General features: G+C 54.6%; 4 protein-coding genes across 11 annotated transcripts; 3 read left to right on the top strand and 1 right to left on the bottom strand.

Moving 5' to 3' along the window:
- The first annotated feature begins 15 nt into the window (after nt 1-15).
- PTGDS (prostaglandin D2 synthase) lies at nt 16-3,213 on the top strand. 4 transcript variants are annotated; one of them, XM_016187455.2, is made up of 7 exons: nt 27-200; nt 810-949; nt 1,033-1,109; nt 1,681-1,797; nt 2,072-2,173; nt 2,658-2,683; nt 3,060-3,213. In XM_016187455.2, exons 1-6 carry the CDS (start codon nt 96-98, stop codon nt 2,681-2,683), a joined length of 567 nt encoding a protein of 188 aa, XP_016042941.1. In that variant the 5' UTR covers nt 27-95; the 3' UTR covers nt 3,060-3,213. The 4 variants fall into 4 exon arrangements, with proteins under 4 accessions (XP_060055401.1, XP_060055399.1, XP_060055398.1 ...); XM_060199416.1 differs by lacking the exon at nt 2,658-2,683 and having other exon boundaries at nt 17-200; nt 1,753-1,797; XM_060199415.1 differs by lacking the exon at nt 2,658-2,683 and having other exon boundaries at nt 21-200.
- A 142-nt stretch (nt 3,214-3,355) lies between these two features.
- On the top strand, nt 3,356-6,562 carry LCNL1 (lipocalin like 1). 2 transcript variants are annotated; one of them, XM_016187450.2, is made up of 7 exons: nt 3,356-4,163; nt 4,885-5,024; nt 5,379-5,452; nt 5,594-5,704; nt 5,932-6,033; nt 6,254-6,279; nt 6,436-6,562. In XM_016187450.2, the coding sequence occupies exons 1-7, from the start codon at nt 3,906-3,908 to the stop codon at nt 6,436-6,438; spliced, it is 714 nt and encodes a 237-aa protein (XP_016042936.1). In that variant the 5' UTR covers nt 3,356-3,905; the 3' UTR covers nt 6,439-6,562. The 2 variants fall into 2 exon arrangements, 1 of the variants encoding a protein (XP_016042936.1); XR_009551990.1 differs by having other exon boundaries at nt 5,932-6,279.
- Nucleotides 6,563-8,356: 1,794 nt separating this feature from the next.
- PAXX (PAXX non-homologous end joining factor) lies at nt 8,357-10,688 on the top strand. Of its 4 annotated transcripts, XM_016187453.2 has the most exons (7): nt 8,363-9,071; nt 9,147-9,207; nt 9,458-9,507; nt 9,594-9,784; nt 9,864-9,926; nt 10,061-10,145; nt 10,245-10,688. In XM_016187453.2, exons 1-7 carry the CDS (start codon nt 8,947-8,949, stop codon nt 10,282-10,284), a joined length of 615 nt encoding a protein of 204 aa, XP_016042939.1. In that variant the 5' UTR covers nt 8,363-8,946; the 3' UTR covers nt 10,285-10,688. The 4 variants fall into 4 exon arrangements, with proteins under 4 accessions (XP_016042940.1, XP_016042938.1, XP_060055402.1 ...); XM_016187452.2 differs by having other exon boundaries at nt 8,361-9,071; nt 10,061-10,688; XM_060199419.1 differs by having other exon boundaries at nt 8,362-9,071; nt 9,594-9,926.
- Nucleotides 10,689-11,279: 591 nt separating this feature from the next.
- On the bottom strand, nt 11,280-13,369 carry CLIC3 (chloride intracellular channel 3). Its single transcript, XM_007521479.2, has 6 exons — nt 13,258-13,369; nt 12,249-12,358; nt 12,038-12,163; nt 11,841-11,947; nt 11,585-11,760; nt 11,280-11,494 (listed from the first exon to the last, which is right to left on the bottom strand). The coding sequence occupies exons 1-6, from the start codon at nt 13,291-13,293 to the stop codon at nt 11,336-11,338; spliced, it is 714 nt and encodes a 237-aa protein (XP_007521541.1). The 5' UTR covers nt 13,294-13,369; the 3' UTR covers nt 11,280-11,335.
- Nucleotides 13,370-16,310: the final 2,941 nt, after the last annotated feature.

Raw genomic sequence — 16,310 nt, forward strand, 5'->3', positions numbered from 1 at the left:
GTGGAGGCCTAGCCAGGTTCATAAATAGGGGTCTCCACAGCTGCCTCTGCTCCTCCTGCCTGACTGCCTCCCTCTGCTTGCGCAGCCTCGGGACAATGGCTGCTGCCTACTCGCTCTGGATGGGGTTGGTCCTGTTGGGGGTCCTGCAGATGGGGGCCCAGACCCAGGACTCCCTGCAGCCCAACTTCCAACAGGACAAGGTGAGGGGCTCCAGAACAGGACAGAACAGGACCTGTCAGGGTGGGGGCTGTTTCTAGGATCACACATCTCCTTGGGAAGAGGGGAACCTTGGTGGGTGGAATAGAAGGAAATGGAAGTGGGTAAAGGTTGTTCTGAGAGGCTTCCTCTGGGGCTACGGCAACCCACCACCAGGGGGCAGCCCCTCATCCCAGCCCCACAGGGATACCCGGTATCAGTGGGTGAGCTCACCCAGGGCACGTGGACACGCCGGCCATCTACGCGCGGACAACCTAAGAATGCACGCACGACTCCCAGAGGTGCCCTTATCTAGGTCCCAGGAGAAATCTCCGAGCGGTAGCGTGCGGGCCGGATAGTGCCAGAGAATGCGCGTGGAGCAGGTGTTCGCGGTTCCTTTCAAGCATTGCTGGAAGCCCCGCAAAGCAGCCGTGTCTGCTCGTCAGTTCCTTCGCTGGCTCCCGGGCGCCCTCTGCCGTCCAAATATTCCAAGAACCAGGAGCGGGCGGGCGGGGAGGCTGCAGGGAACGGGCTGGGCAAGCGAGCCCACCCGGATAGGCCCTAGAGGGTCCGTGAGGGTCGTGGCCGACCTGGGCTGGGGTTGTTCGCTGCAGTTCCTGGGGCGTTGGTTCACCGCGGGCCTTGCCTCCAACTCGACCTGGTTCCTGGAGAAGAAGGCAAAGATGTCCATGTGCAAGTCCGTGGTAACCCCCACTGAGGAAGGCAGCCTCAACCTGACCACCACCTTCTTCAGGTGGGACAGCGGGGTAGGCGTCTGTGGTAGCGCTCTAGGGACAGTCTCTGCAACTTCTGACCCTGACGGTGACCCGCCCACAGGAAAAGCCAGTGTGAAACCTGGACCATGCTGCTGCAGCCAATGGAAGCTCCAGGCAGCTTCAGCTACACCAGCACGCGTGAGTGGCACCCCCAGCGTGACTCTGTGTGGACCCCTGCCCAGGAGGCTGGAGGAGGTGGCAGTCTCTTCAGCAACGTGAGAAAGTTCAGGGCCACCTAGATCTGCTCCACTTAGTTGTGGGGAATCAGGACCCTGCATCCTTTCTCCAGCTTCCAAGCCCCTCCTCTGCTCACCAGGAAGGGGGTTCCTCCATCTCTGCTGGCCTGCCAGGCAGCCCCCAGTCTCCTCCCCAGTGCTTCCCCAGTTATCTGCCCCAAGTCTCCTCTGGAAAGCCCTCCCTCTTTCCCTTTCTAGAAGGTGATGGCTGCACCATGACCCCTAACTCTGAGTGTATTTTTCCTGGGTTCCCCAGAACTTCTGGTTTGGGGGGGACACTGCACCCAGCAGATCAAGGCTGTGCAGGTGGAAGCAGGTGGCTGGCTGCATTCCTGAATGGGAAGGAGCAGGGAAGGGAGGAGGGATAGGGAGGACAGCCAGATCAAGGGCGGACCCTAGATTCCTCCCACGGTGATGGGGGTGGAGGGGGTTTTAGGAGCACGGCCCCCAATCTGACTGCTCTGTGGTTCCAGGCTGGGATAGCACCTTTAATGTGAGGGTGGTGGAGACCGACTATGAACGGTATGCCCTGCTGTTCACCTCAGGCTCCAAAGGCCCCAGCCAGGACTTCCATATGGCTACCTTCTACAGTACGGTTGAGAATACCACTTTACAGGGTATCTGGTAGGGGGGCAGGGTTCCCAGGCTCAGGGGTAGGGGGCTGGGAGAACTCCCCACCTGCTCATTCTGGCCTTAGGACATGGGGTGAGTAGAGCCGAGACCCCTCTTTCCTGTCCTGGTCATGGAGGAATCAAAGCAGATCCCCCTGAGGAGTCTACTGTTCTGCTGCAGGCTGGGGTGCGGTGGGGGAGGGTTATGTGTGAAGAGGGGAGCCCACTCTGGGCATGCTCCTTCCTGCCCCAGGCCGCTCACAAAGCCCAGAGGCTGCTCTGAAAAAGAAGTTCAGCACCTTTGCCAAGGCCCAGGGCTTCACAGAGGATTCCATTGTCTTCCTGCCCAGAACTGGTGAGGGCTGCACTAATCTCGCAGGGAGGGATTAAGGTCAGATTAACTCAGACACACAGTCTCCTGATTCCGATTCCGGGGAGGAGGCTGAGAGTGGGGTTCTTGTAGCCACACTGCCTCCTTGGACCCTCCTGTTGTGTCCAATGTCTGGCTGTCAGCTCTCAGGACACAGTGGGTGTCCCCTGACCTAATAGGGGGCATTAGAAAGGAGTCTGCAGTGGTGGAGCTGCCTACAGAAAGGAACACAGGGTACCAAACTGATTGGAGGCTTTCAGAGGTTGTCAATCTGTGTTCCTGGTGAAGACAGCCCTCTTTCTGTTTGAAGAACCAGGGATCGAGGAAGGATGCAGTTGGGGATGGGGTGGGGGTGGGAGATTGTTCAAGAGCTTTTCTCTATGCTGCAGGGTGGGGGTACAGGCCATCCAGGTCAGGGAAAGTAGCCTCCCTCTTGCACTCTGACACCTCCTGACCTCTCTCTTGACAGATATGTGCATGGAAGAAGAGAGATAGGTGAGTGAGAGAAACCCACCATTTCTAGAATCTACACCCCAAAATGGGACCTGGTGCTGAGAAACACACACACACACACACACACACACACACACACACACACACCTCCTAGGACCCTGTGATGGGTGGCACAGTCCCTGGGGGACAGGATTGTGTCAAGAAGTCTTCCTTAGCTCAGACAGGCCCAGGGTTCCTGAAGTTTCATAGGAGGGTGTATGAAATGGCCAGAAGTGGGGCCTGGGACTGGGATGGGTGGGGAGATAAATGGGGGAGGCGAAGAAGGCAGGGGGACAGTGAAAGGAAAGACCAGACTGTTTACTGACCCCCAGCTGGGTCAGCACAGCTGCCCACTAATGGGTCCTGCTCTCTTGGCCAGGTGACCCCAGCTCTCAGGATGGCTGTCCTGCCCTGCTCAACTCTCTTCCTTCAAGAGCCCCTGAGTCTGCAGTTTGGTGCCCTCACTCCCACCTCTGCCCTCAGCCTCATTCTTGTTTGAGAAATAAACTCTAGAAGCAGTCACAGCACCTCCTGCCTGGCTGTCTTGTTATCACTGCATCACTGTCCCTGTTCCAGTCTTGGGTCTGGCTCTGGCTGGCTCCTTGGGGACCTGAGCACCCCACTCCTGTGGCTCCCCTCCCCACCCTACTGCCCTCAGATACACTCCTCTGCTGTGACCTCTGTCCCTCTCCCATGACATCTGTCTAGCCGTTAACTCCAGCCAGCTGGTATGGGCTGGTCCCCGCTCAGCCCTTACGTCCTCAGTGAAGGACTGGGGTCTGCCCTTGCCCCACTGGGGGTGTCTTTGATGAGGGTAGAGGGGCCCAGAGAGATTGCCAGAGCCAGGGAGCTTGCCCACTGTTGGGTTTCCAGAGGTAAGGGAATTTTCAGGCCCAGACCAAAAGATAGCAGGACTTCTGGGACAAAGAGAAAATTTACTAGTGTCTACACCCTCAACTAGAGAGAGTAGACTAGACATAGTCCGCCCCTCCACTATTCATATCCTCTTGGTTGCCTGAGTACCCCAGCCCCTAGGGCTTGGGTCCCAAAAGAATACCTCACTGTCCACCACTGGGGCCTGGGCTTAGCTCTCCCCTGGCCTCCTGCTGATCCTTTTACCTGCTTCAGCCTGCCCCCTGCCTCAACAGTTCCAGCACCCACTTGGGGGAGGGAACCAGGGACTGTGCCAGACCCTCCCCTTGCTGCAGGCCATCCGGGGAGGGCTATGGAAGGATGCAATATGATCTGGGCCCTGCCCTGCAGCAGCTGTGTCCCAGGCCAGTGCCAGCACCCCAGGGCATCTTGGGGGTATAAAGGCCCATTGGGAGAGGCCAACCCCAACTCTCCTGCTCTGCCAGTGGATAACTGTGCTCCATCCTTCACCATGCTCCCTACTCTGCTGCTCGGTGCCATCTTCACCCTGCTCAGGGCATCCCCAGGCTGGGCAGAGGTCCCTGTCCAGGCCAACTTCGATGCCAACCAGGTGTGCCCAGAGTCCCCAGGCCAGGTTCTGCCCTCCTCCTGCTGGACTTCTCTGCTCATGTCCTGGGGTCCAGCTGATTATTGTAGAGACTGAAGGCTGGGGGTAGCCTGATCTGGGACTCCCTTTCTTTTATTTTTATTTTTTTAATATTTATTTACTTATTCCATTTTGTTGCCCTTGTCCCCTTCTTTTCTAAGATCAGCTAAAGTCAGGGCAACAGGGAAAGAGCCCTAGCACCTAGCCCTGGCTGACTGATGGTGGCATGGGCTGGATAGGACAGCTAGCCCCTCAGTCCAGCCTCTGGGTTGCATACTTCCCTAGATGCAAATCAGGGGGAGTCACAGCTGCCAGGTCAAATGGATGTGAGCACAGGGGTCACTCTCTCTTTTTAAAATATTTATTTATTCCCTTTTTGTTGCCCTTACTGTTTTATTATTGTAATTATTGATGTCATTGTTGTTGGATAGGACAGAGAGAAATGGAGAAAGGAGGAGAAGACAGAGAAGAGAGAGAAAGATAGACACCTGCAGACCTGCTTCACTGCTTGTGAAACGACTCCCCTGTAGGTGGGGAGCTGGGGGCTCGAATTGTGGGCTCAAACCTGGATCCTTATGCAGGTCCTTGCACTTTGTACCTCCTGTGCTTAACCTGCTGTGCTACCGCCCAACTCCCCTGGGGGGGGGGGGTCACTCTCTTAAGCCTCCCTGCACCTGCCCTGCAGTTCCAGGGCGTGTGGTACATCGTGGGGATTGCATCTGATGACCAAGACTTCCAGGACTCCAAGGACAACATGAAGATGCCCATGGTCTCAGTGACTCCCTCAGCCAGCGGTGACCTGGGCATCAAGTTTGGGTACCCCACGTGAGTGACTCCAAGAGTCCCCCACATCCTGTGGGATTGGGTCTTACTTAGACCTGACCTATGTGAGGCTACTGTAAATGGAGTCAAGCTGGGGTCTTGGGGCACCAGCCTATGGACAGTGAGTCAGCACAGCTTGCCTGTTCCCAGCCTGAGGGGAGGGGAGTGTCCCAGGGTCACGAGACTGTGCATCTAGTCCTATTCAGTCTTCACCTGGAAGACCCCATGAAGCACCTACTACCTCTGTGACTGTGAGGGTGAATGGTTACTGGGAACTGGCAGGGTGGTGATGGGCCACATCCATAGGGTTCTGGGAAGGGCAGGGACCATTGTTAAGGTGCTGTGGGTCCTCCTCAGGCCGGATGGTGGGTGCCAGAAGATAGATGCTACCTTCACCAAGGGCGCCATGGATGGGCAGTTCAGCAACATGGGTGAGGCTGCTGATGGGTGGGCCAGGCTGCCTGGCATGAGGATCTCTGGAGGGCTGTGCTGGGAGGGGGTGTCCTATATGGGGCAACTGGAGCCCAGATGTCCTGGGTGGGAAGGATAGTTCTGCCTTTCTTGCCCCCAAGCCATGGCCCAGACCGACATCCGGGTGGCATTCACTGACTACAAGCACTACGCTGTGATGTATGTGGAGACGAAGAAGGGGGATGTCAAGAGCACCTGGCTTCAGCTCTATGGTAGGTGGCTCACTGGAGAAGGAGCGCAGCAGGCTCCTCTCATGTGGGGACTGGAACCTGAGGTTGTATCTGCAGAGCTTCCCACATGTCCTTTCTAGCAAGTTCCTTCTTTAAAATCATGGTCCCCAGTGTCTCTTTTGGGCCGTTTTTGGTTGAGTCCTCCACCCCTTGTCTCAGCCCCTCTTTTTCCTTCCTGACCCTCTCTCACTCCCTTTCTCTCCTCCCAGCACGAGCTCCAGAATTGTTTCCTGAAGGTGCCCAAAGGATGCAGCAGCTGGCACCCCAAGTGGGCCTGAACCCCAGCCAGGGTGCCATGCTAGCCAAGACAGGTGAGCACTGTACCACCCCACCCAGCTTCAGGCAGTAACGCCAGCCCCAGATGTGGTGGACCAGCTCCTTTGGCTCTCCCAACAAACCCAGTCTTGGGATGGAAGGACCAGGACCAATCCAGCCTGTTCGGGGCAGGGGAGTCAGATGGTGGTGGGTAGGTGGCCTCTCAGGAGAGGATCACAGGCCTGGGGTTTGCTCAGACTGCTTTCTCTCCCACAGACCAGTGTACCGGCACCATCTCCAAGGTGAATGGAGATCCTCTGGGAATGGGGCAGGGGTGGGACTAGGGAGGCAAGGCTCCATCACAGACTTTGGTGAAGGGGGGCAGGGTAAGCTGGGCTGGTCCAGGGAGGGCATCAGGAGCTTGAAGACACCCCCCTTACCCTGACACTTGCTTGCAGTGAGAGCTCCAGTCCAGAAGCCAGAGGGTGCTGCTCTGGTTACAAGTCTTGCTAAAAGCCAGCCCCAAAGGTGCCACATCTCTCCACTACTGCCCCCATCCTACACAATAAACAATCTGAAAGCCAACTGAGTTTGCATTTCTTGGAGGAGAGAGGAATCTGGGTATTCTCCCACACAGTCCATTCTGGGTCCAAGCCAAGCCCCCTTGCCAGGACCAGAGTACATACAACCAGGATATGCCCAACTACAGCCAACTTGAACTTGAGGCTCCTTCTAAACCACAGTCAAGTGGTATCCAGGCCAGTCAGATCCTTGGACAGCCTGCACAGGGGCACACTTACTACTCTGCCTAGACTTCACCCAAGAAGGGGTCTGGAGCCATGTCCTATAAGACAGTGACTCCATAGAAGAGTCTGAGGGTAAGGATGCTCATTTCTGCCATGTGTGTAGTTCTTAAAAGGAAAAAATAATGTCTCTGGGGAGGGGAGATTGCTCACCTGCTACAGTACACACTTCACTATGTGTGAGGACCCAGAGCTCAAACCCTGGCTACCACATGTCAGCAGCATGCATTGCACCAGGGGAAGCTTCACAAATGGCTGAATAGTCTAGTGGTATTTTTCCTCTCTCTGCCTCTCTACCATTGAAATTAATAGGGGGGAACCCTCCATCAGAAACAGTGAAGCGTAAGCACAGAGCTGTTAAATAAATAAATAAATAAACAGGAGTAGGGACATAAGATGTGACAGGATATTGATTTTTCTCCTTTTAATTTTATTTATTTATTGTTGGATAGAGAGAAATTAAAAGATAGAGAGACACCTGCAACCCTGCTCAGCCACTTGCAAAGCTTTCCTCCTGCAGATGGGGGATGGGGACTTGAACCTGGGTCCTTGCGCACTGTAACATGTGCGCTTAACCAAGTGCACATGGGTCCTATTCTTTTTTTTAAAATATTTATTTATTCCCTTTTGTTGCCCTTGTTGTTGATGTCATCGTTGTTGGATAGGACAGAGAGAAATGGAGAGAAGAGGGGAAGACAGGGTGAGAGAAAGACACCTGCTTCACCGCCTGTGAAGCAACGGCCCTGCAGGTGGAGAGCTGGGGGCTTGAACCAAGGGCTCGAACTGAGATCCTTATGCCAGTCCTTGCGCTTTGTACTACGTGCGCTTAACCCACTGCACTACTGCCCAACTCTCTCTTTTTTTTTAAACTAGAGCATCAGTCTGGCACAAGGGGATGCCAGCGATTAAATTCTGGACTGAATGCCTCCAAGTTCAAACTGGGCTTTACTCACTACTCCACTTCCACACCTTGATTATATATAATCTGAATGAACAGGGCCCACTGAACAGGTGACTTTTGAGTAAAGATTGGAAAGAAATGTGTGAATGAGGAAGGGGCATGCCAGACATACAACAGCCTGGGCAAAGGGATTGCCCTGCCTCAGTGAGCCAGAAGGGAGCAGGAGAGGTTTTTCTGCAGGTTTACACAAAATACACCTGCAGAGCTACAGATCTAGGAGTCACTATTTCTGCAGTTACCTAAGCCACCCTGGTCCCTTCTGGTGAGCCTTACTTGTAAGTCTAGTGCTCTACCTGCTGTACCACCTCCCAGGCCCCACCCAGGCTGCCTTTCATGGAGAGTCCCAAACAGAACTACTCTGCCCATTCTGGGGCCTCTGCCCAGGCCACTCCCTGGGTGTGCTTCTTTCTTTTCCCAGTCACAACTCAGATGGTCCCAGCTCCCTACCTAGCACAGCACTTGACCTTGCAGAGTTTCACTTTTCCCTCATTTGTTAGAGGTTTTTCCATTCAGACTCCTCAGTTTACCACAGATCACAACCTTTGCCCAGTAATCTTCAGACCCCGAATCAGGAGGCACTAAAGGAGCTGGGCAAATATTAAGGGGTGGATAAGAAGTGATGGAAACCTTTTGTACGAGTAACTTTATTCATTTTGCGTGTGAACCTGTTACAGTGAGGCCTGAGGAAGCTTTCTATCTGTATGGAAAGGTGATGGGGAAATCTAGGAGAGAGGCCATCTGTGACCAGCATGGGGTTGGGGTGGGGCTGCAAGAGCATCCAGAGGGCTACATTGGATCATGGACTTGTACTTGACTGAGGGAACTTCCAGACTCAGCGGGGCTAAACTGCAGTTGGGATAACCAGCTCTCCAAACAGGTGCTGCAGAGTTGGTGAGGTCAGCCCCCAAGGACTCTCAGTCACCGAGACCAGGCAGGCCACTCCCACAGTTCTCTCCTAGAGGCTGGGTCCCACCGCAACAAGCGCCACCCCTAGCACCGCTCCGCCACAAGCCCCACCCACTCTGGAGTAGGCCGGGTCCCACACGCTAACATTCTCCTCCACGCCCCCACTCCCCCTGCCAGTAATGAACCTGCTCCCTTAAGGCCCCACCCACAAAGCAAGAATAGTCCCGCCCCCTCCAACTCGGGGTGCCGTCCCATCCGCGCAGGCGCCATGAATATTCCCTGCCGCTTGCTCAGGTGTCATGGAGCTGCGTTCCTTGTCGCCGCCTCTCTGCACCCTACCTCCGGGACCTGGACCCCCGCGATTTGTGTGCTACTGCGAGGGAGAGGGTAGCGAGGACGGAGACCGCGGTATCTTCAACTTGTAGTGAGTGGCGGGTCTGTGGGACAATGGGGGTGCGGCAGCCCCGTGGGCCCCTCCTAACAGCCCGTCCTGTTTCAGTGTGACGGACGCTGAGGAGCTTTGGAGCACCTGCTTCACGCCGGACAGCCTGGCGGCGCATGTGTGTAACGGGACGCCGGGGCGGCCCTGGCAGTCCCTAGTACCCGGTACCTGTCCCAGGTTGGAAGGCGGGTCTAGGCACCCTGTCTAGGCTCCATAGTTCTAGTCCAGAGATGACACCCACACCCACCCCATCCCTTACCCCTTCTCATGCCCCACCCACACACCGTTGCTCTGGGTCAGGGAAGTTGGGGGTGTATCCAGGGATTCTGGGGTTGGGGCAGCTAGTGACCATTCCCTGTGCCCTGTAGAAAACTCGTTTGGGCCTGAGTGTGACTGAAGACATCACTCCCCGGTTCAGGTGAGTCCTGAGCAGGGAGGAGGGTGAGTGGGGTGGGGCTGGGGGGGGGGGTCTGGCCACAGCACTCAATACCAGTCCCTTCACAGGGCAGCCTGCCAGAAGCAAGCTGTTACAGTCACTCTGCAGGAGGACAGAGCATCCCTGAGCTTTTCAGACGGGGCCTCAACTCTACACTTTGTCCTCTCCAAGGTGCCAGGCACCGAGGCAGCCCCCAGGTTGCAGGCACTAACCCTAGGCCTGGCACAGCGCGTGTGCAGCTTGGAGCAGCAACTGGCAGGTAGTGAGAGGGCACCCCTTACCCTAACTAGATTACCCCTGCCTATGTCCTCATTCCTGGCTTTCCTTCCCCGCTGCAGAGGTGAAAACCTACAGCCCCAAGAAGAGCTCCCAGTTGGTAGGGCCTTCATTTTTTTTACCAGGTGAGGCCATAACCTATGACCAGAGAGGGCCTGTGCCTACTCCTATGGGACTCTTTTATCTATGTAGACAAAATGTTGTGACGCTGGGCTCCTGCTAGCTTCATTGCCCCACCCATCCACCCTGTTTCCTTCAGACCTAGATATTCATCGAGGGGGCTCTGGACCTGGGGTCAAGAGGCGTTGTCCAGGAGAGTCCCTCATCAACCCTGGCTTCAAGAGGTACCCACCTGCCCACCCTTCCCACCTGTGCCCAGGGTCCTGCCTTAGACCCCTGCCCCTCCTTGCACACTCCCAGTGTCACCCACTGTCCTCCCCCAGTAAGAAGCCAGCTGGCGGTGTAGACTTCGATGACCCCTGAAGGTGCAGCAAAAAGTATGGTCCTGCCTATAAGTGGGGGAGCTACCCCTAAGAACCCCCCACTGGAGACTCCACCCCCTCCACCTGTCTATCCTGCTTCTGTAAAAAGAGGAAAGCTGCTTCTCCAGGAACCAGAGATAGCTCACCTAGTAGGGCATCTGCCTTGCTGTGCATGTGACCCAGGTTGGAATCCTGGCATATCACAAGGGAGTGTCACCAAATCACCAGGGGAAGCTCTGGTGCTGCACCGTGTCCTTCTCTCTCTGACTCTACATGAAAAAGTTGGTCTGAACCATTGAGATCACACATCCTGTAGGCTCCTGTAACAACAACAACAACAACAAAATGAAACAACACCTTGCTCCTGCTGCTTGTCTCTATCAAATAAACAGCCTCCTCAATGAAGGTCCTAGCCAGGCTCTGACGCTTAGGCGGGATGGAAAAGAGGAACTGAAATTGAGGAGCCCCACTCCCCCAGCCTGCCATCTGGGCTTGGAGTCTCAGGGTGTAAAGCACTTTGCAGACTGCACTTCTTAGAGAAGATGCCTAGCTCCCCCCCACACACACACTCCCAGCTGTGTCTGAGAACCAGGAGGGGGTAAAGACAGCTCCACAAGGGCTAGAGCTCTGCTTTCACCCCACTGGACACAAGTCTGACACCTGCAGAGCCCCATGCAGGCAAGCCCAGAGTATATCACAGGTGCACACAGTAAGGTGAAAAGGGGGTCAGCCTGCTACCTGGGAGTTGGAGAATGTGGCTGCCCCGCCTGCTGGCCCAGAGTCCCAAGTGCCATGGTTGGGTTCTGCTCCCCACCCTCTTGGCTTTCCTAGCCCTGGCCTGACTGGTTTGGGAGCCCTATCCAGTCCTGCCATCTCTAACAGGTGGGGGCTGAACTGCACCCCACCCTCTGGGCTCTGCCGGTCATTCTGGACTGTGTTGACCCATAGTAGGAGTGTCAAGTGTTGAAGGGTCTTGAGGTCAGGACGCAGGCAGACTGGGGCAGAGATGCCTTTATGGGGCGGCGGCAGAAGAGTGGGTGGGGTGGCAGGCACTAGCGGGGGTGCACAACCGGTCGGTAGGCCGCCAGGATCTCGGAGCTGTGTGGACAAGTGTATTTAAACTCCTTCTCCTGCAGTGCGCTGTCCAGGTAGCTGCGGACGCCACGCAGCTCGTTGGGGATGGGCGCATGGCGGAAGTGCGTGCACACGGTCTGTGGGAGAGGGTCACAGTGCGCAGTCAGGGCCTAGCCCCAGGCCCACATCCACCCTGCGCCCGCACCCACACTCGTGTCTGCGCTCACGTCCACAATGTGCAACTTGGGCAGCAGTGCACAGTCAGCGAGCGTGAGCTGGTCGCTGTCCAGGAAGCGGCGGCGCGACTCATGCAGCTGCTGGTCCCGCTCCAGTTCGTGTTCCAGGGGTTTCCGTAGGTAGCTGTCCAGCCTGGCCAGGGCCCGGAGCAGCAGCTGATACAGGGCTGTGGGCAGGGGCATAGTGAGCATGGGGGGGGGCGCCCCTCTTCACCGCCCTGCTGCCCTGCTCCAGAACCGGCCTCACCATCGTCTTGCGCTGGCACTGGGTTCTTGATGAAGGCAGAGAATTTATGAAAGACGTCGCTGCCCGCCATGCTTGACTCGCGGTAATGGGGTGCCAGGCTGGGGAACCTACCAGGGCAGGGACTCCATCAGGCCCTATCTGGCCCCAGCTAGCGTCCACCCAGGGCCCCACCTTTGTACCCCCTTCTAGACCCTCACTCTGGAGGACCCAGAATCTCCTCCAGAAACTCTTCAATCTGCAGCGTGTCTGTCTTGGCGTCCCCGTTGTAGAGCAGGATGGGCAGCTGTGAGCCCGGGGCGAAGTCCTTCAGCACATCCAGGGACCTGGGGACACAGGCAGGGAGGAGGCAGCAGGTCCAGTGGGGAGAGGCCTGGGAGGGTGAGCAGGGCATGAGGTGTGGGAGCTCACCTGCGGGTGTCCACTGTGGTAAGCGTGAAGGGCACTCCCTTGAGGAGCAGGATCATGAAGAGCCTCTGGCAAGAAGGGCAGTGCCCTACGCTCTCACCGTCCTCACTTGCCTGGGTAGGGTGGGGCAGAAGAGTGTCAGTTAGGGAGCAGACCTAGGAATCCAACCACCAGGCTGGGTGGGACCCAGCCTCCCATTGCCAAGGGACTGGAGCCATGCCAGGGTTCCAGTTGGGTAGGTGTAGCCTTAGCCTCAAGTGGCCAGTGAAGGTTCTTGACTTGGTTCCCGCAGGTGGGGAGGTGAACTGGGTTTCAGGAAGGCACTGGGGGTGGAGTTATTTATTATTTTTTAAATCATATTCCTTTTTTAAATTTTTATTATCTTTATTTATTGGATAGAGACAGTCAGAAATTGAAAGGGAAGAGGGAGATAGACAAGGAGAGAGACAGAGAGACACCTGCAGCTCTGCGTCACCACTCATGAAGCTTTCCCCCTGCAGGTGGGGACCAGGTTTGAACCTGGGTCCTTGAGCACTGTAATGTGTGCGCTTAACCAGGTGTGCCACCGCCAGGCCCCTGAGGGAGTTATCTTCTAAGTGGTTCACCTGCCAAACTGGGCACTCAAGCCCCCAAATTCTGAGGCTGGGGAGGTCTGACAGACCTGCTTAGGTCTGGCCACTACCCAGCCACTTGCTCTTACAGGGCTTACCCCAAGCTCCACTTTGGACCTGGCCACTGGGCCTTGTGAGGAACCCCTCAACCCTTTAATGAAGCCTTCAGGAGGGCTGGGAACAGGAGCCAGAAACCCAAGCCCCCACCCCCACCCCCACCCCCGCCCCTGTGGGCACAGCTCACCAGGCCCTTCTCCCTGGCTGCTCTCTGAAGGGCTCCTATCACACTCCCAGGGAAGGGGCCCATCACCTGCAGAGACCCATCCTCAACCTGCCCCAGCAAGCTCTGCTCAGAGACCTCCTCCCCAAACCCTTCCCAGCCCAGCCCAGCTGCCCGGCACCTTGACAAATAGCTGGAGCTTGGCTGTCTCCGCCATGGTGGAAGCTGAAGGGACAGACTAGGGTGGGACCTGGGGAGCTCTTTAAATCTCCCTGGGTGCCCCGCCCTCCCTGGTCAGGGCCCGCCCTGAGAGTCACCTAGCTGGCTAAGGAGGCTGGCAGATGTATGGACATGGGGGTGGAACATGGAGCTGCTGGTCATGGACTGAGGCTGGCAGGGTTAAAACTACGACTCCTAGTGCAGATAGCTTTGCCAGGAGTCTTGAGAGTTTGCCCAATGGGGGAGTGGATATGAAGAGAACTGAGAGCTGGCTAGGAGAGGTGTGTCAGCTTGGGTCAGAACCACCACCCCCAAAAAACCAATGTCTGCCCTGCTGTGAGCACCCTAGTTGTCTGTCAGGATCCCCAGTCCAGAAAGTAGGGAGTGGGAAGGAGAAGTGACAACAGACTCCAGTTGCCTGGTTTGTCTGCTCTACATGGTCATAGCCCACCCACCCCCACCCCCACCCCCCATCCCCCCACCCCCCGCCTTCCACCCCACAACTCTGGGGCAGAGTCCCCTCAGGGCGGGTCTGCATTCCTGACATATCCAGAGTCAGGGCTGGCCTGGCTTCTGTCTCCACCCCATGAACCCACACTGCCAGCTCTCCCACGCGCGGGCAGTTTTCTTACCTCTCCTAACCTTCAGTAAGGAACTCCTAGAAGGGCATGAAATTCCTTATAAACCCCTCTCCCAACCCTCCAGGCCCAAGCTCTGCCCTCATGGATGAGAAAATATTCCCAGAGTCAAGGAGATGCTTGGTTCTACAGCCATGGGTCCTGGCACGGGAGTGGGGTGCAGTGGGGGGCAGTTTTGTCCAGAGGGTAGGGATCATTGTCCAATTCCCCTTGGCCTGGCCCCACCTTCTGCTGCTCCTCCATAGCTTGGCATGTAGGTGCAGCCTGTTGACTTCCTGTCTTCCATATACCTCACCAGAGCCCCTGGCAAGGGGCCCCACAGCCACACCCCTTCACCAGATGTTCTATGTATCTGTGTAAATACCACAAGTCCAGAACCACGATGAAACCAACGAACCAAGGAGGGAACAGGTGGCTAGAGAAAAGGAAAACAAGCCCCTCCAGCAGACACGAGAGCATCTTGTACCCCAAGTTTATTTCTAAAGGTTTCTTTGTAGCACAGCAGAAGAGCACATGACTTGCAAGCCTGAGTTTGAGTGTACCTGAGTGATGCTCAGGTTCTCTGTTTATCTATTTTTTAAAATAGTTACTTATTTATTTTTTCCTTTTGTTGCCCTTGTTTTATTGTTGTAGTTATTGTTGTTATTGATGTCATCGTCGTCGTTAGATAGGACAGAGAGAAATTCACTTAACCCTCTGCGCTACCGCCTGACTCCCCTGTTTATCTGTTTTAAGAGACAGCAGTTTATTATAATCATTCTTTTCTATTTACTTATTATGTGTTGGATAGAGACATAAAGAAATTGAAGGGGCCAGAGAGTTGGGTGGTAGTGCAGCAGGTTAAGAGCAGGTGGCGCAAAGCACAAGGACTGGCATAAGGATCCCAGTTCCAGCCTCTGGCTCCCCACCTGCAGGATAGTCACTTCACAAGCAGTGAAGCAGGTCTGCAGGTGTCTATCTTTCTCTCCCCCTCTCTGCCTTCCCCTCCTCTCTCCATTTCTCTCCTATCCAACAACGACAACATCAATAACAACAACAATAATAACTACAACAATAAAACAGTGCAACAAAAAGGAATAAATAAATAAATAAGAAATTGAGGGAGCCATATGGTGGTGCACCTGGTTAAGTGCACCTACTACAGTACACAAGAACCTGAGTTCAAGGCCCTAGTCCCCACCTGCAGGAGGGAAGCTTTATGAGTGGTGAGGTAGAGCTGAAGGTGTCTCTCTGTCTCTCTCACTCTCTTTTAAATTTTATTAATGATTTAATATTGATTTACAAAATTACATGTCAAGTGGTCTGGAAGGTGGCACAGTGGATAAAGCATTGGACTCTCAAGCATGAAGTCCTGAGTTCAATACCCGGCAGCATATGTACTAGAGTGATGTCTGGTTCTTTCTCTCTCTCCTCCTACTTTCTCATTAATAAATAAATAAAATCTTAAAAAAATTTTGAAAAATAAGAAAAAAGATTGCATGTCAACAAGGGTAGTATAAATCCACTCCATTTCCACTAACAGGGTTCTGAATCTTCAATTGCCACATTGCAAACCACCACATGGGCCAACCATCATCTCTACAACTATCTGTCTACAATTATACATAATTACCACATTTTTCTTCCTGATTCAATCCTCTCTTCCCCTCCATGCCACTCATGACAATATTATTACCTCCATATGTCCCTCTCCTTTTCCTCCTCTCTCTCTGGGTGCTGATGAAGCTGGAGTTCACAGCCCTCTTAGTTTCTTCCTCCTATCACTTCTCCCTCATTGGGAATATGAATCAAGGTTGTTTTGGGGGGTGCAGAAGGTAGGAGTTCTAGCTTCTGTAACTGCTTTTCCTCTGGATGTGGGCATTGGCAGTTCGATCCATACCCCTAGCCTATTTCTTTCCTGTCCTTCCCCAGGAGGCCAGAGCTCTGGAGAAACAAGGTTCCAGGATACACTGGTGAGGTCATCTTCCCAGAGAAGTCAGGGTGGAATCATGGTAGCATCTGAACTGTCTGGAAGGTGGCAGGACACAAATTGAGACAAAATAGTTAATGAACAGGAACTAAAAAGTAGGGATAGAGCAGATGAGATTAGGGATCTTAGGGTAGATGAAAGCTAGAAAGTCCATCTTGGGCATTTTCCTGGAGGCACATAATTATGATAGTTTTGCTTGAGTTTGATAGCCTGAAGTTGGATAAAAAATACCGTCTGAGAAAATGGTGTCAGAGTAGAGAAAAGGGCTGGAAAGTTGGATTAAGGCAGTGAGTAGCTCCCATTTTTGAAAAAAAAAAAAAAAGTCTGTGGATACAATTAACTATTTACTGCTACCCACCTGACCCAGGGTGTGTCTGTGTGTACATATGTATTCATTCTCCCTCTCTG

This window comes from Erinaceus europaeus, chromosome 10 (assembly GCF_950295315.1).
Source record: "Erinaceus europaeus chromosome 10, mEriEur2.1, whole genome shotgun sequence".
Lineage (NCBI taxonomy): Eukaryota > Metazoa > Chordata > Mammalia > Eulipotyphla > Erinaceidae > Erinaceus > Erinaceus europaeus.